Source organism: Macaca mulatta, chromosome 5 (assembly GCF_049350105.2).
Source record: "Macaca mulatta isolate MMU2019108-1 chromosome 5, T2T-MMU8v2.0, whole genome shotgun sequence".
In the NCBI taxonomy this organism is placed as follows: Eukaryota; Metazoa; Chordata; class Mammalia; order Primates; family Cercopithecidae; genus Macaca; species Macaca mulatta.
Genome location: NC_133410.1, coordinates 9,179,190 through 9,201,624, shown reverse-complemented (window position 1 = coordinate 9,201,624; position 22,435 = coordinate 9,179,190). Strand labels below are relative to the sequence as shown.

Sequence of the window (22,435 nt, the reverse complement as noted above, 5' to 3'; positions counted from 1 at the left end):
CCTATCTCTGCAGACGTGTCGTCAGAGCCCAGTAAACGCATGTCTGCTTTTAAACCACACTGGGAGCTCAGTTTGTTAGCCCTCGTTTTCTAGAGCCACAGTCCGTGGAGAAACTGCTTACACGTGACCCACATGTTTTTATTTCTTGGAAGATATACATCTATGACGGGAAGACTGGGGAGAAAGTGTGCGCGCTGGGCGGAAGCAAGGCCCACGACGGTGGGATTTACGCCGTGAGTATGAGTGTATTTCCCAGCCTAGTGGTGGGAATTTGGCCGAGTCCATGTGTCAGTCCATCCATACCCAATCTGGAGTTAGACAAAAACTTGAAAATGAGGGGCTACAAGTCATGGCGGTTTTATGCCTTTGCCCAGAAAAGCTTTAAGGTTGCAGTGAGGTGATGGGAGAAGATAGTGGCTGGAACAGGAGACCTGGAGGTGGGTTTTGTCCTTGCCTCACTCACGTCCCACCCCGTCTGGGCTCCTTCTGTCCTACTCAGAAACAGTGGCAGTGAACAAGCTGCTTTTGGGGGTCTCTCTCCAGTCTAGTCCTCTGGCACTGCTTTTCTCTGTATAGATTAGCTGGAGTCCCGACAGCACCCATTTGCTTTCTGCTTCTGGGGACAAAACATCCAAGATTTGGGACGTCAACGTGAACTCCGTGGTCAGCACATTTCCCATGGGCTCCACGGTTCTGGACCAGCAGCTGGGTTGCCTATGGCAGAAGGACCACCTGCTCAGTGTCTCCCTGTCCGGGTACATCAACTATCTGGACAGAAACAACCCCAGCAAGCCCCTGCGCGTCATCAAGGTAAGGCCTGCCCTGGGGAAGGCTCTGTCCCCTGGGTGGGCAGGGAAGAGCCCAGTGTGGCCAGCAAGGAAGGGAACCGAGGGAAGGCCAGGTGGAGGCTAGAGAGGTGTCCTCAGGCCTCCTTGGCTCTTGGGGTTTTGGTGGAAGGGTGGGATGCTGGTTGCTTTCTTGGGACATGAGTTTAGCCACGGTGGCAGGCCAGCTGCCAAGCTCCCCTTGAGCTACTGTAAGAGCTGGAGCCTAGGGATCCGGGGCAGTGGCCATCGCCCCCAGGTGTTGAGAGCGGTTACTTCCCGCAGGGCTCGGCCTTCCCTGAATTGGGAGTCTGCAGCCTGTGCTTCACCTGACTGCAGGCAAGAGCGGGAGCTCACTGAGCGCCAGGGCAGGTGAGGGGGCATTGCGGAGGTCCAGGGGCAGGACGAGGAGGAAGAGCAGGTGGCCTTGGGCCTGGGCCTTGGCGCTGCCTGGGGTTTGAATGTGGGCAGGGTGTGAAGGAGATACTGGAGTTGCATGAGGGAGCGATGGGACCAGGAGGAAAGGGAGTTAGAATCATACATGGGGCCCAGGTGTGAAGGCCCCGAATGCCATCCTGGGGAGGAGCAAGGCGCCTGCTTCTGAACCCTAACCCGGAAGGATTCACTTGAGCCAGAGGCTCCCTGTGTTCCATTGGCTGGAGGGGTTCTACCTTCTCCCTCCATCCACACCAGCCAAGTTGACACCTCTGGGAATCTCGCAACTGGACGGGAGCCAGAGCAGGGGTCCCTTCCATATCCTCAGGGCCTGCTCTGACAGCAGCACCCACCCCTGCTTCCCACACTGCATCTGCTGGGAACCCCAAGTCAGGTTTCCCCAGCGCTGGTGGCCCAGGGTGGGTGATCTCTCCTGCTATTCAGAGCTGCAATATCAAGGGATGTGGACAATGCACTTCATCCGAGCAGCCAAGCCTTCTCGGGCTCCTGCTTTAAGCCACTCGGGGAGACAAACCCCAGCACTTCCCTCACCCATTGCAGCCTGCTGCTGTGGAGCTCTGGGGACCAGCCTCTGCAGAGGGTGCGAACCCCGCAGGGCTAGCGTGGGCCAGCCTGGAGCAGCCCCCAGGCCTGTGCAGCCAGCAGTGTGCTGTGCTGTCGGTGGCTCCTTCACACCACAGCTTCTAAGAGGGGCTGCTAGAATCACCATCCCCGTTTTACAGGGGAGTTTGCCCACGAGGAAGGGGCCTCCTTAACGTTGTGTGTGTGACTCCTAAGGACCAGGTCACCTCAGCACTCACGCTTAGAGTCACGGTTCCTTTGTGCCAGGGCAGTGGGGGCAGCAGCATTGCTGAGAGGGGAAAGGCTGAACCATAAAGGCTCACTAGATGTGACCCTGAGGATAGAGGGGAATCGGGAGCGCCTCGTTGCTGGGCTCACAGCCCAGGGTGATGAGGATAAAAAGGAAGGCATGCACAGCATGGGGCCAAGGAGGTGGTTGCCTGGGGGAGCTGAGGGCTCTTGTCGAGACCGTGGTCCAGTAGGCCTCCAAGCGGGATGGTGAGAAGTTGTGCACAAGTGAGTAAGGCTTCGCTACTGCCCAGAAAAGCAGTTTCCCGTGGGCCGTCCCCGACAGTGTTCTCCAGGTGTCAGCCCCGAGGTCTGCCATCCCGTGTCTGTTGGTGGGGCTGCCCTGAGAGCGCTCTTCTAATACCACTGCCGCCAACTGTCTGGGGCCGGTGCACCTGGCCTGCCACCGTGGCTAAACTCATGTCCCAAAAAAGCAACCAGCATCCCACCCTTCCACCAAAAAAACCCCAAGGGCCAGTTATCAAAATCCCCACGTCCCAACTCTCAAATGCCACACCTGTGTGAGTCATGCCGGTGCTGGTGTTCGGTGCTGATCTGGGCTGCAGTGGGGTTGAGCAGCCCGTCTCAGCCCAGGCTGCATGTTAGAACCACCTGGGAGCTCTAAAAAGCGCTGGCTGCTGACACCCCAGAGGCACTCAGTTCACAGGGAGGTCTCCAGAAGGAACACCTGTGGGCATCTGGGCAGGTCTGGGTGTGTTTCTGGTGAGTTCCAGGCATCGAGCATGCACACAAGTCTCCTGGCCTCTTGCCAAGTGCACGTTCTGATTCAGCAGTAAGGTGGGCCTGAGCCCTGCTGGTGAGGGCTGTGCTGGTCTGAGGTCCACACTGTAAGGAGCGGGACTGGTAGGACACCACATTGGAAGGAGGCAGCCCAGCTCAGCGTCTCTTACTGGGGCATGTGATGATTTTTCCCCACATCTTTGTGAAAAAGATGGAAGTAGCTGCATTCGTTCCCCATCCTCCAGTCCCAGTGGTAACTCTTGTGTACCTGTCTCCAAGGAGACCTGCCTCCAAAGATCCATGCCATATTGTGGCAACATGTGGCATACCACAGAGATCAAGAATTCCTGCGGAAAATCCCTGAGCTCAGAGGAGAGGGGCCAGCCGGGAGCCGGCCTCCCTCTGCAGGGGAGAGGCATGAGGAGCCTGCACCCCAGCCGTTGTTTTTGTCCCGGGATTAGATACAGAACGCTAAACGCCTCCCTCTGGAAGCAGCTGTCTAGTTGTAGACCAGCCTTGTGTGCCCTCCACTGTAGCAGTCAGGGAGGTCAGAGTAGGAGCGTCAGCGTTCACAGACAGCCTTGGGCTTTTATAGTGGTCAGAGAGACCCCTGCCCTCAGCAGGGCCAGCGCTCCTGGGCAGGGAGAGAGAAGAAATCTCACAAACCAGGGCCTGAAGTGAGTGTGGCCATCAGAGGCCTCCTGGACTGACCCCCTTGCAGCTTCCACCCTGACGGGTGCTAGTCGGCTGGGTGCAGGCCACATGTCTGCACACGTTAGGTGCTCAGGTGCTGGGCCTTGGTCAGACGCAGATCTGGGCCCAGGTCTGGGTTAGGAACCTTGGAAGGGAATGAAGGGCAGGGTCTGTAGGTGACTGGGTAGCTTTGGAAAGGTTTCTTAGGGCTTGTGGGCCATGCATTCAGGCAGCTGGGGCTACTGGGGCCTCAGAACATCTGCACTGCCATGGGTTGAGGGACATCTGCCCCCTCTATTACCCAGAAGCTTCTCTGGTAGAAAGTGGGTAGCAGAGGGCAGGGCGGTGTGTCCTCAGCTTACCCGCCCAGTGCATCTCCTCCACAGGGCCACAGTAAATCCATCCAGTGTCTGACGGTGCATAAAAACGGCGGCAAGTCCTACATTTACTCTGGAAGCCACGACGGACACATTAATATCCTTTGACTCACAGAGCTGGCTCCAGAGTCGCTGGCTCTAGAGGGGAATTTCCTGTTGCCACGGTGCCAGAGGCCAGGCCAGCCAGGTGGCTCCAGCTGCAGCCACAGCCACACGCTCTTCTGACCAGTGTGGCTTCTAGGGGGTGGCCTGTCTGCACATGGGGCCTTGGCAGCTCCAGGGCTTAGGCTGAGGAAAAGCCACAGGCGGCTCCGACCTGGTCAGTCCCTTCTTGTCATGCAGCCCTGAGAGTGTGGCTTAACGGCCCTGAGCTTGGGCTGCCACTCTCCCTGCCAATGGCAGCTGGCGCCAACCTTGGCCCTACTCCACACGGTGGGATTCTTGATTCCTAGAATTCACGAGCACCTGGACACCCTTACGTTGGGTCCCCTTGTTTTAAAAATAGGAAAACTGGAGCCCAGAGAGCTGACGTGCCCTCCCCAGAGTCACGCAGCCTGTGGTCCGCAGAGCCAGGGCTGGAGCTCCTGCAAGGTGCTTTGTGGCCCTTCGGTGATGTTCCCTGGAGGTGTTTGTGTCCGCCTTGTAAGTCCTTGTCTTGGTTTCTTTAAATGAGCCCTGATTTCTCCCCGATGATGGGGGCTTCTGTTGTGTTTTTCCTGCATGGCCTGGAGCTGGTGACACCCTGCTCACTGGGCTGTCTTGAATCTTGGAGCCACGATCTGCAGAGTGCTTGGGCAGGGACGCCCACACAAATTGCTGATGAAGGCATCTGCTGTGCGTTGTCCTGCTGCCCCGGAGCACCATGCCGTGTTAGAGGCTGCCTTTTGTGTGGACAGCTCTGGTCTGCATGTGCTGCACCTCCCAGGGGGACTGTCCGGGATCCAAGGAGGTCCCCCCAGTGCTGGGAGAGGAGGGCAGACATGCCACCCTCTGCCCCCAAAACGTAAAGAAATGTGGGGGTAGAGGGCTGTGCCTGCCCGATAACTAGTGGCAGAGGCGGCACTGGAGTCTCCCCGGCTTTCTGGTCCCCAGTGAGCCTCCAGCATGGCTCCCTTTCTGCCTCATCCCAGTCCCTGTGTGGTACACCCACACTTGAGATATCCCTTCCCAAGAACATGTCAACAGTGGACACTGCCGGCTTCCCAGCGGGGAATGGTTATATCCGTTTGCAATGAGATTCTCATTTGTTGATGTAAACGGAGAATCTTAGGACTGAAGCCACACTGGAGAACACCCAGCAGTCCCGGGAGCCGGGCTTTTCCTTAACCCCGCCCTACATTACTGGGATTCAGAGACAGGGGAGAACGACTCCTTCGCTGGGAAGGGCCACACGAACCAGGTGTCCAGGATGACCGTGGACGAGTCGGGGCAGCTCATCAGCTGCAGCATGGACGACACCGTGCGGTACACCAGCCTCACGCTACGGGACTACAGGTGAGAGTGCTCGGGTCTGCGGGGGTCCCACGTGAGCCTCAGCTCCCTGCGGAGAGCTTGTGCCACCAGCAGTTCCTGTTCTGGAGGATGCCTCACCTGCTCCTTTCGTCTCCCCCGCCCTGTCCCCAGCATTGTTCTCCTGTTGTTGGGCCCTGAGCCCAGCACTGTGTTACAGATCCGGGTGGTCTGGGTAATGCTCTTGCCCACAGACGATGGCCAGGTGTGGACTCTGCCCTGGAAGCAGGGGCAGCAGATCACAGCCCTGTTCCTCAGGAACCTGCTGCGGTCTCTCCCTGTCCCCCTTTCCTCATCAGTAAAGGCGGGTACAGTGGAGCCTGCCTCAGGCCGTTGCGGGTTAGGTGAGCCTGGCACAGGGCAGGTGCTGAGAACAAGACAGCATTCCCCTTCTGCTCAGGGGTGAGATGGGCACAGTGATCTGGTTAAAAGACAGTGTCTTGTTTGTTTTTACTCTTGGGCCTTTGATTGGCAGTCAGCGGAGCTAGGAGAGTAGCAGTTTGCAAGTGATCTGAAGTCCTAAATGCAGTTGGAGAGACTTGAAAGGGAAATGTTCCAGGCCCTGACAAGGGCACTGCACATCCAGTGTCCCCACGCCCAGGTCTGACCCCTCCTCTGGCCCTACATTTCTTGTGTAGACCTCTTTGTGACCCGGTAATCCTGCCTAAGTTGTGTTGCCTGAGAGGTGGGGACTGCTGGGGCCTGTTGATGGGAGCCTGGCACAGGATACAGCACGCAGCTCCTAGCAGGTGTGCTGTCCTTGTTGCACAGACCCTGCCTGCCTGGCGGACTGGGCATCTGTAGATAAATTAGGCTTTCCGATGAGTGGCAGAAGTGGCCCCAGAGCCCAGGCATCTGGGCCCTGGTCCTCTTTCTACTGCCCTGTGGTGACCCCACTCTTTAACACGTCCCATGAAGATCTTCCCTGGGCCAGATAACCCAAGGCAAGGCCCTTACAGAGCCAGCCTTGGCATGGTGACCTTGCTGCGGAGCCTTTGGGGATGCCACACTTGGCCCAGTGACACAGAAATTCTCTTGATTATCTCAGTTTTCAAGAAGTTTGTGTGTTTGAGTCTTTCTAGGACAAGTTTTGGTAGCATTGGCCAAAGCTAAAGATAGCATGATTTTCACCCATTAAAGGTAGTGGATTCTTAAAAGTTACCCATCGATTTTGGGGAGCAGAGCTCAATTCTGTCTGTGCTCAGTAAACTCCAGCGTCTTTAGCCAACACAGGGACAAAAACCACATCTAGGTGTAATGAGGGCCTACCACAGATAAATAGGAGCATAAACAATGCCCTTCACTGCCTCCCACCACTCCTTCCCACCCCTGACCCGGGCCCCCATTATGATTTATAATCTCTGCACCAGAGTCATGGGTCATTTTTTTGCCACCATCCCTTATTTTAGCAAGTCTCTCCAGTATAGATGGCAGGAGAATTGCCTTCTCCTAAGGAGCAAGATTGCTGTGGTTTAACAGTAACTACGTATGCATAGCTACACTGAGCTGCTGCAGTGTCGCAGTAATGTGCTTCCTTTCTCTCCAACAGCGGACAAGGAGTTGTGAAACTTGATGTTCAACCAAAGTGCGTGGCTGTCGGCCCCGGGGGATACGCCGTGGTCGTGTGCATTGGGCAGGTAGGGACCTGGCTTAGTGTTTGGGTCGGAGCCTGCAGCTGTGTGGTGCCTGCTTGCTGAATTTGACTCGTGTCCCGTTTGACAGTTGCTCTAGTCTGAGTTTTGGTTGAGCGCTTATTTGCACTGCACTAAGGGATCTCACATAGTTAATCCTCACCGCCATCCTGTCAGTTGTACAGATGAAGAATTGGAGGCACAAAATGGATAAGTTGGTTGTCCAAGGCCACAGCTGGTCAGAGGGCAGAGCTGAGATTTGTCTCTAAGCCTCAGACAACTCTGCGTGCCTGTCAGCCTGTAAGGTCTATGAGAGACTCTGGGGTGGGCCTGCCTTTGCTCCTGTATACGTCCCAGCCCTGCTGCGTTGTAGCTGTGTGACTTCCAGCATTTACCTCACCCTCTCTGAGCCTTAGTTTCCCATCCCCAGCACTCACAGATCGAGGTGATTATGAGGAAGTACATGTAAGGCTCCTCACACCATCTTAGTTCCTTTTACAGATGAGGAGGCTGAGGCCTAGAGTGGCTTGGTACTTTCCCGCATGCAGAAGGGTGGCACCTGACTCCCCAGCCTGGCTTCTCAGCCCAGACAGCGGGGCCACCTGCACACCTTTGGAATATCCGGACCAAAGCCACCTGAGACCCCAGCCTGACCCACTTTATACAGAATTCTGCTCTGCAGAAGATACTATCTGTTGGCGAGCCTAGGCTTGCTGGCATGTAGACCAGGGAAGGCAAGGGGCACCTGTTGGCATGAGTAGCGAGCCCTGCTAAAGAAAGCTGCTTTCAGGACCCTCCGGCCCTCCTTTGCCTTGTGAACTTAATTGCTTTAGGGAGAGTGGATTTCTCTGTGTCCTAGATAATAAGAAATCCCTGCCAAGTAATTATTGCAAACAGCCTGGACAGCCAGTGGGGGTGGGGAGGTGCAAAGGGAATCCGCACACGGAGTGCCTCGGGGCCTGGGGGAAACGCTACAAAGCGGAGTTCTAGAAGGCCGGCAGGTGGCCTTTCTAGAAGGCCGGCAGGTGGCCTATCTCTACAGCAGGGCTCTTCCCAGCCAAGGGGTCTGCACATGGGGCTTTGTGGGTGAGGGGATGAGGCCTAGGGCAGAGTGCACTGTCTCCAGACCCAGGTTTCCTCATCTGTAAAGTCGTGGTCATCTTAGGCCGTCCTTTCCCCTGAGGCTGAGAGTAAGGATCCCACGAGGATGTTCAGATGGGCCCAGCAGGCGCCTGCCACCCAAGAGGTTAGAAAGGTCCCCGGTGGGGTTGTGTTGTGTGGGGGACAGGCTACAGGTCCCTCCACCTCCTTGTGAGGCATTTTCTGTCTGATCTGCTGTTAATCACCCAGTCCTCCCAGGGCATCTGGAACCCCTGCTCTGCGTCAGAATTTTCTGCAGAGCTCCCTGTCACCAGTCAAAGGGTTAGGAGGGTACTGGGAGGGGCCTGGGATTTTAGATCAGGAAACAACCATGTTCAAGTCTCACGTTAGACAAAGCTTCAGGCAAATGCTTAGGCCTTCATTCCTCGCCTGTGAGTAGGTAAGGCCACCCCCAGAACCAAGCAGATGACAGAGGTGCATCTTCAGTAGTAGATTTTACTCAGGGCGCTGCTACCATTCATCCCGCTCCACCCACAATCCATGCAGAAACAGAAGCCTGGAGGGTAGGCGCGGAGGCTGCCTGCCTTTGTGACAGCTGGTGGCTTGGGTCGGGGCACACTGGGATAAAGGCAAAACTCAAGAGATGAAGGCCACTCTGTCTGGGAGCAGTTGAGTAAGTTAGAACCGGAAGAATTGACAAGAAGGGGAGACAGAAGAAGGAAGGTCCCGCTGCAGAGCGTCTGCTGCACGTACCAGAGGCAAAGGCCCAGTGCGGGTGCCGAGGCTTGGATTCTGGGCGAGTCCCAACTCAGCCTGTGGTAACTGGACCCTTGGGTGTGCAGCATAAGCACTGTACCCCATTTTCTCCTCGAAATGGGGAACCGGATCCCTGCCTTGTGGGGCTGGAACACTCACAGCAGAACACTGGCACATGCCCAGGGGTTGTTGCTGTTTTTGTTTACTGTTGTTAGTACCTTTCTTACTCTAAACATTGACTCCTGTCTTCATGACAGCCAGGCACCACTGGCTGCTGAGGCCCAGGATGGTTATGGGCTGTCCCCTCATCCAGCAAGCAGCTGTGCTGGGGTCAGGCCTCGGTCTGTCAGTCTTCAGAGCCCTGCCCGGTCAGCACTGTGCCATGTGGGCGTCCCCACTGCAGCCCAGACTCCTGAGTACTTGGCACCCTGGCAGTTCTGAGGGCTGACCAGCATGGCTGAGCCCACACTAAGGACGGTCTTCCGTCCTCTCGCCAAGCAGGTCAGGAGTAAAGGCAGTGCGGGGCTGGTGTGGCAGCCACCATGAGGGGTGCATGCTTCCCAGTGGGCTTGGGGCATCAGGAGAAGCAACCCTGGCCCCAGGGAGTAGGCACCGGTCTCCCGGCCACTGTGCTGTGCTGCCATCTGCCCTTCTACCCCTGCGAGTCATGCTTGACTGGGGAGCAGAGTCTGCAGACTGGAGCGTTCCGGCTCCACTGCCAGTCTGCTGGAGTCAGAGGCGGACGCTCCACAGCTGGGTGCCCGTGTTGTGTCTTCTGAGCGCCATGAGGTTCTCCTGTTCCCAGGCTGTGGGAGAACCATGCGCTGAGGAACTCTGTTTCTTTTCTTTTGTTCTAAGAAGCCAGAACCTAGAATCCCGCGCGCCATCTACTTTTGCACTGTTGCTTTGGGGTCTTGTTGCCCTGGGTGCTCCCGCCCTCCTGACGCCTCGGAGTGCACTTATTTCCCTCATTGACTGGAGGAACTGAAGTTCAGAGGCCAATTGACTTTCCAAGAGGTGGTGCTGTCGTGACTGCAGTGGAAGTAATGTAGTGATGACAGTGATGGTCACAGTTAGGTGTGTTTCCTGTCCCACCTGACTGAGGGTCACAAGGCTGGGACTGAGTCCAGGTGGTGTGGCTCAGAGCCCCAGGTGGCCCTGCAAAGAGGTTGGGGATGGAGCCAAACCCAACTCCAGTGAGCCCTGACAGGGACGCGCCCCTCCTGCCACTGAGGGCTTTGTCCCGAAGGGCTGGACCGCCTGACTGGCTGCCTGTGTGTGCCGCAGATTGTCCTGCTGAAGGATCAGAGGAAGTGCTTCAGCATCGACAACCCCGGCTATGAGCCCGAAGTTGTGGCAGTGCACCCCGGCGGGGACACGGTGGCGGTTGGGGGTGCGGTAAGGCGCTTTCCTCTCCCCCATGCTCTCTGTCCTTGGTATCTGGGTGATTTGGGGACAGCCTGAGTACCAGGGCTGTCTCAGGGAAGGCAAGGGGTCAGGGGAAGGATGGGGGCGTTGGGGGCGAGGGACTTGCTCTGGGGCCCAGCCACCTCCTGCCACCCAGAGCTGGAGCCTTCCCCTGCCTCCCTTGGCACTTCCCCCCACCTCACTGTCCGGGTACCCACAAGACTAGACAGTGAAGTAAGGAGAGTACCGAGGAGGGGACGGCTGGGTCTCAGAGCCAGCCCCATGAGTGGTGGGGGGAGCACAAGAGGGGTAGCAGGTCAGGAAATGAAGGAACGGCATCCCCTGGGCCTGGGCTCGGCTCATAGGTTAAATGAAGAGTGACAGAAACTTCCCAGCATCTTCCAGGTGCAGTACTAACCAGGCATTTTACAATTTCCCTTGAGTTTGGCCTCAGCGCCCTTGAATTTGTGTGTGCGGCCCGGTCACAGTCTGCCTGGCCAAGTCCTGAGTGCTTTGTAGAAGAGCTCATTTCCCCTCCCCAGCCCTGGAGGGCAGCCCTCCGATAACCCAGTCCTGCAGCAGGCGTGGCAGTGCCCTCCGTGCTAGGGGCCGGGTGGGTCTGCCTGCTGCCCGGTCCTTCAGGTGCCGGATGTGACCAGGGCATGGAGTGGCTTCCTCTACCAGCCAGCTTGAGGGCCTCAGGAGACCAGCAGTGCCCTGAGGTACCGACAGCCGTTTTCATAGAGCTGTGTAGGTTTCAGGCCCATCCATGGGAAGAGCTGTGCCCAGCGCCTGGCATGGGCCCAGTGGAGCAGCAGTCAGCGGAAATAGCACAGTTTCTGAAGCCCTCAACCCCTCCCTTCACAAAGGGTGGGTGTGGTGTGTGTGTTCAGGGGTGGCTCACTTCCTCTCTGTCCCTGCCGTAGGATGGTAACGTCCGCCTGTACTCCATCCTGGGCACCACACTGAAGGATGAGGGCAAGCTCCTGGAGGCGAAGGGCCCCGTGACCGATGTGGCGTACTCCCACGATGGCGCCTTCCTCGCGGTGTGTGACGCCAGCAAGGTGGTCACAGTGTTCAGCGTTGCTGACGGCTACTCGGTGAGTGGGCGGCAGGCTTCTCTGTCCCCGTGCTGGGCGGTGCAGTTGGCAGTGGGAGGTTAATATCCGTGACTTGGTCACCTTGAGCTGAGCCTGTCTGAGCTGTAGCTTTTTTGCCTCGACAAGTAGCAGGTGCCTCGTGCCATGCTTCTGAGGAGTCAGTGGGTTTGCAGGGGTCGCTGGCATAGAGTTAGCGCCTGAGAAACCTGGGTCCCTATTGTCGCCTTGAGGGATAAGCGAGGTGATACAGGCAACTGTGGCCTGAACCTGACCTGCTGCCTCTCTTGTTTTCAACCTGCAATTAGGAGAACAATGTTTTTTATGGACACCATGCAAAAATCGTCTGCCTGGCCTGGTCCCCAGACAATGAACACTTTGCCTCCGGTGGCATGGACATGATGGTGTATGTTTGGACCTTGAGTGATCCGGAAACCAGAGTCAAGATCCAAGGTGACTTCCGCCCCCAGGCCTTGGCGGGGACCACCCATGGTCCAGGGCTCCACGGGCCACTTCACAGGCTGTCCCCTGGCTGTGGTCCCCAGGGCTAAGTAGCCTCTGTGCTTCTAGGCAGGTGGCCTGGAAGAGGTGTGGGTCTCCTTCCCTCCAGCAAACACCAGCTGCGCGGCTGGCTGTACTGAGGAACCATGGGGGCCCCATGCGCAGGACACCTGCTGAGCTGAGTGAAGGTCTCGCTTTTGACGTCTTCACTTCGCCCACCTACCCCTTAAATCCCACCTGGAACCAGGGTCTCCCCCTCCCTAAGACAGCCACGTCCAATGTATAATGTGAGCCTCATGTAGCATTGAAATTTCCTGGTAGCCACATTTAAAAAGGAAACAGGTGAAATGATTTGTAACAGTCACTTTTATTTAGTCCTGCATGTCATCATTTCTCCCTGTGGGGGTTATGATGTCCTCGCGTGGCCGCGCACGTATGGGGAGGCATCATCTGTGTTGTCCAAACCCTCCCCTCCCCAAGTGCCCCCCTACCACTCTCCTCCTAGTATGTGGTCAAGTCCCCTCATCCATTCTCCTTAAAGACATCCTTTTGTGTTAAACATTAATGGGGTCCTTTCCTATTTAAAAATGTCTTAGCCCACCCCCAGAGCCCATTCCCCAGCTGCAGGCTTCAGGTGCGGGGCAGGCAAAGAGGGAAGGCAGCCCGGTCTGGAAGGGAGGGGACACAAAGCAGGTTTCAATGTCCATCCTGGTTTATAAGGCAGTCGGCAGTCTGATAGTGAGAATCAAACAAGTTCATGAATGAAATGGATCCAGAAAAAAATACAGCAAGAGCTAGTCGAATAGGGAGTAGGAGGTCGGGGTCTGTGTCTTCACTATGGGATCGCAGGCCACCAAACATGAAGTGACCTTGGCATCGGGCTCTCGTACAGATAGTTGAGTTCTGCACCTGGAAAAGAGCGAGCCTGGCGATGTGGACAGAGCACTAAAGCCTGGCGTTACAGCCAAGTCCTGCTTGGTGGTTGAAGGTGCTCCTGGGCCACCCGCAGGCCAAGGCTTCCTGCATCAGGGTGTGTGCCGTGCCAGGTGGGGTGGGGGCTGAATCTTACCCTGTCTAGGCGGGGCTGCAGACCTAGAGGCTGGGGGCCTCCCGGACCTGGGGAGCAGAGAGCTGGTGGGAACCCCCTTGCCTGCAGCTGGGAGCCTCCCTGGGCATCATGGGCAGAGTCAGCCACAGAGGAGCCATAAGCGCACAGTCTCACTGTTGGCATCTCGGGTGGGTGGAGGCAAGATGATGGGGAATCGAATCCGGTCACCCACAGTGTGACTGTCACAGAGGGGAAAGTCAGTGGCCCCCCCAGTCCTGTGTTTTCCAGCCTCTTACTGGTTGTCATGCCTGCCCCATTTTAATAGGGCATGGATACGGTGTAGCTGTGTGTGTGTTGTCTGCATGTCATCGCTTTTATACAGAAGACGACATTGTTATTTCACTCCCTTGGAACTTGGTTGTCAAGACTTGGAGAGAGGGAGCCTCTGGTATCTGTAGGTGGAGCCAGGGATGCTGCTAATTACCCTGCAGCACATGAAAAAGAGGTACCCGGCCCCAGGGCTCAGGAGTGCCTCGCAGAGAATTCAGCCCCACTGCCACCATGCCAGACTCCTGAGTTGCAATGATCGTGGCCATTTTTTTGAGGGCCCAGGTGGTTCCATCTTCCTAGTCCAAGATGTACATAGATGCAGAGAAGTTTGGCTTTTCGTTAAATCACACCCTTTCTTCCCAGATGCACACCGGCTGCACCATGTCAGCAGCCTGGCCTGGCTGGACGAGCACACACTGGTCACAACCTCCCATGACGCCTCTGTCAAGGAGTGGACAATCACCTACTGAGGAGCCCCACCCCCGCCTCTGGATGGACCGAATCAGGGACTAGCGTTTAACTGCAGCGGAACATGTCCTTTCTCTATTTCTGTGACGCGCCCCCATGCCCCCGCCCCACTGCAAGAGGCAGGAGGGCCCCGTCATGACCCTCGTCTCTGCAGGGTGTCTGTACACGTTCTTCTGAAAGCTTTAGACAGGAACAGTTTGCACATGAAAAATAAAGCAAGCACCTAAACAATGTGTGGAGCGTAACTAAAACCCACAGCCCAACCAAACCTTGAGAATGCGGAACATTCCAGAGGCAGTAGCCTCCAAAGCACACAGAGCCCCTGGCCCCGCCGTGGCTCTCACTGTCTGTCAGGGGAGGTTGTACAGGTGAGTGAGCCGGGGAGCTCACGTTCCTGCCTGCAGAACATTTCTGTACTAGTGAAAAGAGGGAATATGCATTGCAGTTCAGCAAAGCCGGAATTCTGTGTTGAGCAGATGTCTGTCTCTCCCTAGTGTGTGACTCACACTGTGTGGCTGCCTTCAGAGTGCCACCTCCTGATCAGATGGGGGACACAACCCCTGGATATGTTTCCTTGTCAGATTTTGTGCTTGATTTTAAGAATGGAATTGTGGGTTGTTTTGGTTTCTTTTTTTTTTTTTTTTTTTTAATGTATCTTAACTGTTGCCTGTCAGTGTTTACAAACTAGTGTGTTGACGGCACCATGTCCAGGTTTTTAGAACCCTTGTTAGCCAGACCGAGGTGTCCTGGTCACCGTTTCACCATCATGCTTTGATGTTCCCCTGTCTTTCTCTCCTGCTCTCAGGAGCAAAGGTTAATTTAAGGACAAAGATGAAGTCACTGTAAACTAATCTGTCATCGTTTTTACCTTCCTTTTCTTTTTCAGTGCAGAAATTAAAAGTAAGTATAAAGCACCGTGATTGGGAGTGTTTTTGCGTGTGTCGGAATCACTGGTAAATGTTGGCTGAGAACAATCCCTCCCCTTGCACTTGTGAAAACACTGAGCGCTTTAAGAGATTAGCCTGAGAAATAATTAAATATCTTTTCTCTTCAATGTGGATCACTGACTTTGTGTGATGGGGGTACGTGGGGCGGCTGGGTGGGGAGGAACCTTTGTGGGATTTTCATTGCTTTAGGGGTCTTACCAGCCTGCAGCCTCAGGCAGGAAATATTTGGAACCCAGGATTGTCAGATCCATCGTGTGGTGGAAGGGAAGCCCCGGAGAACGGGCTGGAACCCTCAGTTCCTGCTCCCAGCCGTACCGCCAGATCATCCTGTGACTTGGGTCACATCCCTGCCCTTCTCTGGGCCTAAGTTTGTCAACTGAAAACACTGGACCAGATGATGTCTACATCCCATCTACTTCTCAGATTCTTAGCAGCCTGTATAGCTTTCAGGTAAGGAATAGCATGCATTTAGATGTTAAAAATCAAATTCCCAAACATCCAAATTAATTGCAAAGTGAAAGGCACTGTTCTTTGAAAATGCCTTTTGTACTTTTGTAACAATTGTAAAGTTGTCTAAATTTGCAATCCCAGGTTTTTTTTTTTTTTTTTTTTTTTTTTGAGACGGAGTCTCGCTCTGTCACCCAGGCTGGAGTACAGTGGCCGGATCTCAGCTCACTGCAAGCTCTGTCTCCCAGGTTTATGCCATTCTCCTGCCTCAGCCTCCCGAGTAGCTGGGACTACAGGCGCCCGCCACCTCGCCCGGCTAGTTTTTTTGTATTTTGTAGTAGAGACGGGGTTTCACCGTGTCAGCCAGGATGGTCTCGATCTCCTGACCTCGTGATCCGCCCGTCTCGGCCTCCCAAAGTGCTGGGATTACAGGCTTGAGCCACCGCGCCCGGCCTGCAATCCCAGTTTTAAAAAAAAAAAATCTTCAAAGAGTATAATTACACTGCTTCTTAGAAAAGTCAGGATAAAATGTTAGTCTATAACTTCTGAAGTTATAGACTATTATATATCTTAAAGTCCACAAGTGACTTTGTTTCTATGTGTATTTTGGGTTAGGAACAAGGCACTTTTCACATCAGTGGGAATGGTGAATCATTCAGTAAATGGTGATGACAAAACTGGGTGATAAAAATAGTCTTGCTTACCTTGTCCTTGTAGCAAAAACCGGAGGAGGGCAAGAAAATACTGATTTTAGTCACACAAACACAAGTGTTTCTAAGAATGACAAAAATGGTAAAGAATAGAAGTGATACTTTTGACTATATATTTTTGAAATCTGTTGAAGGGGGAAAAACCACCAGTCACAAAATCAAAAAAGACAAATGGCACAAAAATTTTCAACATATAACTAGACTGAAGGATGTGTTTAACACCTGACATAATTTGTCTTTAATACAGGTTAAATTTTTTCGTCTTTAATACAGGTTAAATTTTTTTCATGGATATTATGTCCATACATGGGAAAGTTTTCAAAACATATGATTAAAAACTAAGTTACAGAAGAATGCAGATAGTGTGGTTCCATTTGTGAAAAAAGGTCACTGACTTAAGGTACAAACAAGGCCCTGAGGCTTAGAAGATCCATGGCAGAAGGGAGGGTATCTCTTATTCCTTCATGCAGTGAAATTAAAGACTTAAATCTCTACCCAGGATCTGCATCAGTTTCAAGGAGGAAGATCTTTATCCTCTTCTTTCACAAGTAAGCTTTAAAGGAGAAAACTAAAGCCACTTCTTATCCCTGGAGAGAAAAGAATGCAAGCAGCATTTTCAAGCTAATCGTTTGTTGGGAATTCGTGATCACAAGGCTGAGCTTCAAATTGGAGTCATTTTGGGGGAGGAGAGAAGCTGGATCCCAGGCACGACCCAGATGGAGCCAATCCTCACAGCTCCGTTCAAGGCAGAATGATACCTTTGTGCACACCAGCTTCATTCTGCAGACCAGCTTTGGCTACCTGGAACACTGTTCAGGATTCCAAGACCTCGGGCTGCACTGGAACTACACATTGATCTGAGATCAATTAGCAATAACCAGCAAGGATCAACGCCTGTGGATGGAGAGGGTAGGGTAGGGTGCAGGCATCTCCTGTCATGCTCATCGGCCAGCTTAGGGACTTGCAGACCTGGCATTCGCTCTGGAGGAAGCAGTGTAGTGAGAAGAAAGCCAAACTAAGGAATGTTGTATTCTGTTTCCAGCTCTGACACACTGACCTCTCTTGGTAAGAAGAAGCTGAACTAGAAGATTCAGATTCTAAGAGCCTCTTGGGGATATAGAACAAAGTCTGCTTCCATTAGGGCACCGCCCTTGTGAAATGATCATGTAGATAACATACATTTGACCAATTGGATCAGTTTTTGAAAAGTGAATGTAGGTGTGTGTGCACATGTGCAGACTGACAGGATATGGTGGAATCGAATCCCTGCTGCAAAGTTTTCATTTTTACAGCTCATCACAGCGTTAACAAAAATGTGTTGATCACTAAACTGACATTGTTTAGCATCACAATTTTTCTTTAGATGATTACTATGTTAGCAAAAGGATCTCTTGGGTTCAGCCTTATGGGAATCTGGCCAGTGTTTGACCCTGAGCCTCTTAGAACCTCATGCATCATATCTGGACCTCTGAGAGCTGGGGACCCCTTTGTGCTGTAAACCATAGTGTGGTGCTCCTGACACTAGGAAGTTACTGAACTTCTTAGGTGATAGACCCTATGGTTATGCGGAGACATACCCTACCAAAAATGGAAAGACAAAAAATTTTAAACATTTATTAATGTCTCTGCCAGTTATAAACCCCATTACATGTTACCATAGCAAACTTTAAAGAAAAGTGCTTTTCAACACAATAGTAGAGGAGTAACATTGTTTTACGTTTTGGAAAATCTCTTTCACATCTGCCTTCTCCATTCAATGTGTGAAATACATTTTGTTGTTGTTTTTGTTTGGAGTACACGAAAAAATTAGTCTCCCACAGATTCACAGTTGGAATAAGAACTTGAATAGCATTTTCAGAGAACTGGATTTTTCATCCTTGGCACTATGCCAAAATCCAACAAGTGAAAATTTCTTAAAGGTTCATGCAGTGTGAAATCTGAAACCCTATCAATGAATCTTTAGCCGCCCTGTCAAAATCCACTTTGAACACAACTTTTATCTGTGCACAATTTTGTGCCATTCTTTGATTATTTGAAAAAAAGTGATTTGTTGAGTTATGCTAATCTTTCAAATGTGGACAAATTTCAGAAAGTATTTTTAAAAATCACATTTCTACAGGTTACCACCAATCTCGACAGAAACATTATTTAACTGTTAGGATCCCACTGGGCTCACGGAACTTGCAGTTCCAAATGAATATTCCAGGTCCTAGGGTGTGTCTGTCCTCGTTCTTTCCCATTATCTGTCTCATTTGCCAGGCTGAAGTTGCAACTACATTTTGGTTTGAGAAGAGGCAGAAAGCGCAGCAGAGGCACAAGTGCAGTCTTGAGGGCCACACACTCAGGTCCATTCCCATTTTATGAGGAACTCTTAGGTGAGCATATCTACCTTGGAGGGGCAGGTGGCTGGGCTAGGAGGCTGGCAGCCCTGGTTAGGTGGCCCCAGGCCCAGCCATGACTCCATTGCTCCAGGGGAGAGGGAAGAGAGCCAGCCCACTCTTCATGAGCCAAATTCTAATGTAACACATCCTTGACACATTAATTTGCCTTGCTAAGCTTGAGTTGTTTTGGAGAAGGTCTGGGAATATAATTTTTCCTGACATCTCTATTAACAGTATCCTTGGATTGCAAGATGAATTTTAAAAAATATTTTATCAATTCCAAGTGCTCATCTGCCTGAACCAAGATTTTCTCAATGCAGTTACTCTGCAGCAAAAACAAAGTGGAGAAATGTTTGATTACTGAGATTGACATGAAATTGCTGAGACTGATATAAAACTGCAAATGTCCATGATATGAAACTTCAGTCCCGATCTGTAATCTAAACTTATTTAAAAATAAGGACATAATTATTGTGATGGGTAAAAGATAAAAGGTGTTTTCGGAAACTTTGGGGATCCACTCGGTGCCATGTTTTGGTCACCTGCCTTTTCTGGCAGTTCCTTTCACTTTGTTCCCAATGCGATTTGGAGGACTAGGCTCGAATCAAGGACGCTTAAATTCCAGACTCTCTGCCATTGTCAGCTGGGCATCTTTCGCTGCAGACAAAATGCCTCTGTGGTTTTCAGTTTCTCCATTTGTTCATTTCTTTATTCATTTTTGCTGTTTTCTTGAGCATTATGTCAGGTATTGTTTTAGGTTAGGGGCTAGTAATATGGGAATTGCAAATTATAATCATATCAGCTGCTACTATTCACTAGAGGCAAGTAATGTGCAGACGATGTGCTATGCACTTCGCAGATACTTAGGTTCACCTGATAAAATACAGGATAGGCTGGGTGCAGTGGCACACACCTGTCATCCCAACTACGTGGGAGGATTATTTGGGCCCAGGAGTTTGAGACCGGCCTGGGTAACAGTGAGATCCTCCATCTCAAAAAAAGTAAATAAAGTAATAAAATACAGGACCTCCAGTTACATATGAATATCAGATAAATGATGTTGTAGTACAAGTATATCCCAAATATTGCACAGACATACTAAAAGCATTGTTGATCTGAAATTTAATTGGGCATCCTGTATTGTTTTTTTAACAAATCTGTCAACGTTACATACATTGTTATTCCACTTTATTCTCACAATCGTTCTATGAGGAGTAGATGTTATCCCCATGTAGCAGACAATGAAACAGACAATTATCAGCTGGGTAATTTTGGGCAAATGATTGAACTCCTGCAGGAAGTAGAATAGAGACTTGAAATTAATTCTGCCTGACTCTGAGCCCTGAAGGAAGTTCTTTGTTATTTCAGATGCAGAAGACGTAGGAAGACAAGCCGCAGTTGTGTGGTTGCTGCCTGTGAAGCAGTAAGCCACCTGCCCTGTTTGTGTGCAGCAAATGGATGGCAGCTCAAAGGGTTAAACTGAAGATAATTGAAGGGACCCTTTGGAGAGGTGCAGGTAGGATTAAGGAAGCCAGGAAGGGGCAGAAGCGCTCAGGAAGTAGCACAGAAGGAAGCTGTTCCCAATGCTGGGCCTGCAGACACAAGGGGAGGGAACCTGTACCCACCAAGAATGGGAGCCAAGAGTGCGAGGCTGGGGTGTATCTTGGAGCCTCCCATTGGGCCAAACCCAACAAGAGCCATAGGAGACCCTGGTTCACAGAGCCCCTCCCCAGCTCTGTAGCTACCACCACTTAGCAACTGCCCTTAGGTACACAGCAATACCGAATAACCACAGTGTCCCTGCAGATGGGGGCAGTCCTGCGCACGGCCTCCATGAAACCCTCACTGTCCAGCTCCCGTCCTGTGGCTCCACCAGCTTCAGATTGCATCTTTTGTCGTCATGCTGCTGCCTCCACATCCATTTTGGCAGTTCACCCTCCAGGGTAGCATCTGCATTCTGGGAAGGAAGCTAAGAAGGGAAGGTAGAGGAGGAAGGGGTTAGTGCTTAGAGTAGCAAAGCTTTTTTTTTTTTTTTCTTAAGACGGAATCTGTCAGCCAAGCTGGAGTGCGGTGGCATGATCTCGGCTCATTGCAACCTCCACCTCCCAGGTTCAAGCAATTCTCCTACCTCAGCCTCCTGAATAGCTAGAACTACAGGTGGTGCCACCACACCCAGCTAATTTTTCCTGGTTTTAGTAGAGATACAGGGCTGCATGGGGATTACATGAAATACTCCAAGTAAAGCCCTAAATGAATGCTTGACCCACAGCAAATATAATTAATATTAGGCATTAGTGTTGTTTTTGTAGATGTGAAAGAAAGGCTGTTATCAAACTGTAAGTATATACATGCTAGTTACCACTGTGAACGCAGGACACGAAATAAGGATCCAATTAGTGATAATATACAATGAATTGTGACTGTGCTCCTAGAGAAGCCAGGTGAAGGCCAGGAGAAATTCAGAGGACCATCTCTGGCTGGGAAATCAGGGCAGGCTTCCTGGAGCAGGAGGTCCCTCAAGACTGGAGAGGACACTTTCAGGAAGTCAACCAAGACTAAGGATGTGACATTCCTGGAAAATGTCAAGGTGGAATTTGGTATCTTCCAGTGTTCTTCTTACATGGAATCATTTGTTCATTTCTCCTGTGGAGATTAAAAAACTACAAACTTCACATTCTTTACCATAAAAATTTCCAATTTTTAAAATTCTTATATTAGTCCTGGATTTCTATGAGTCTTCGGTTTCCTCATTTGCCCCTGGCTGTCATCATCCTATATAAAATCAGGGATGGTTGGCATCCTAATTGGCAGCTACCAGGAAACGGAAACTGAGAGAAGATAGGATTCTAAGGGTGCCACTGCCTGGAAAATCTTGTTAGATAATGATAGAAGTTAGGAGCATTGATACCAACACACACGTTTTTCACTTATTGAGGTCTAAGTTTTGGGCCATCCAATTATCCTGCTCTTTACCTTGTTGCCACAAAAATGTTCTTGCTGGGTGAATCGGAATTTATGAATTACCTATCAGTCAAGCAATTGATGATTATTATATAAATTATTAATATTTTATTAAATAGCAATTCTAATAGTTCATGTGATTAATTCTTAACCAGCTAATTAATTTTAAAAGGCAAAAAGAATCTTAGATGAAATATTCCAGAGATGTCCCAAGACATTAGATACCCTACGCTGAGAAGGCAAGTTTTCTTGTCCCACGAGCCAGGCTAGCCCCAGGGACCCTAAACTGGGTCTTTTCACTTAAATTCTGTTGCAGCATTTTGCGATTATAACCTGATCTGGTACAATGACCATTCCACTCTTCCACTCCCTAATTTTTTTTTTTTTAAGAAGGATAAAAACCCCCTTGCTCATCATACTAGTGTCTTATGTATAAATGGTTATCAAGGTTTGTGCCTTCGTAGGGACTTGAAGAGGGCAAAGCTGTTCAGTCATACAACAAAATCGGTCATCCCCACAGCCCTAGTGGGATGTCAGCATTATCCTTTCCATGTTTTGGCCTGGGAAATGGAGTTGCAAGGAAGCTAGGTTTGGAGTAACTTGTATCCCTGGGGTGATGAAAGTGACTGCAAGACAAGAAGCCCAGTTCATAGCCCAGCGTCCCTGATGGACGGGCCTCACTGCTACTGCAGTAGGACAAAGTAGACTCTGAAGAGTCTTCACAATAGCAAAAGGAAGCAACTGTAGGACTTGCTTTGGTGGCCTTGGGGGAGCCACGATGGCTGCAGTCAGACACATTTAAGCTTGATGCAAGCAGTTGCGGGCTGAGTGGCCAGTATAAACTGAAGTGAACTTTCAGGACCCACCTTCTACATTAGACAGCATTTGGACTCAAACACACTGCCATAGAGGCGTGTGCTGTCTGATGAAAAAAGCACTACCCTTGTGAACAGAAGAATAGCCCAGGGTCCTGCACCTGCTTCTCACCCACTGATTAAACTTGGACAAGGTAATCATAGACCCTGAGCCCCCATGCATAAAATGGCATAACACGCCCCCACCCCAACATACATCACCAGGCTGGTGAAATGCAGGAAAGCCACATTTTAGGGGGAGTTTATTAGCTAGGGTGGTTTAGACACACAGGCAGGGAATTAGTTCTTAAGAACGTAACCGAGGGCTTGTGCTCTTGTATAAGAAA

At 51.6% G+C, this 22,435-nt stretch overlaps 1 protein-coding gene across 1 annotated transcript in view; it reads left to right on the top strand.

Moving 5' to 3' along the window:
- The window catches only part of WDR1 (WD repeat domain 1), a 43,953-nt gene extending 29,111 nt beyond the window's left edge, over window positions 1–14,842 (top strand). Inside the window, exons 7-15 of the mRNA XM_078003163.1 lie at window positions 153–233; window positions 577–810; window positions 3,950–4,039; window positions 5,280–5,434; window positions 6,999–7,086; window positions 10,225–10,335; window positions 11,271–11,444; window positions 11,750–11,894; window positions 13,684–14,842. Of these exons, the coding sequence (XP_077859289.1) occupies window positions 153–233; window positions 577–810; window positions 3,950–4,039; window positions 5,280–5,434; window positions 6,999–7,086; window positions 10,225–10,335; window positions 11,271–11,444; window positions 11,750–11,894; window positions 13,684–13,790 (1,185 nt within the window). The 3' untranslated portion in view covers window positions 13,791–14,842. The remainder of the gene's footprint in view (window positions 1–152; window positions 234–576; window positions 811–3,949; window positions 4,040–5,279; window positions 5,435–6,998; window positions 7,087–10,224; window positions 10,336–11,270; window positions 11,445–11,749; window positions 11,895–13,683) is intronic.
- The last annotated feature ends 7,593 nt before the right edge of the window (window positions 14,843–22,435 follow it).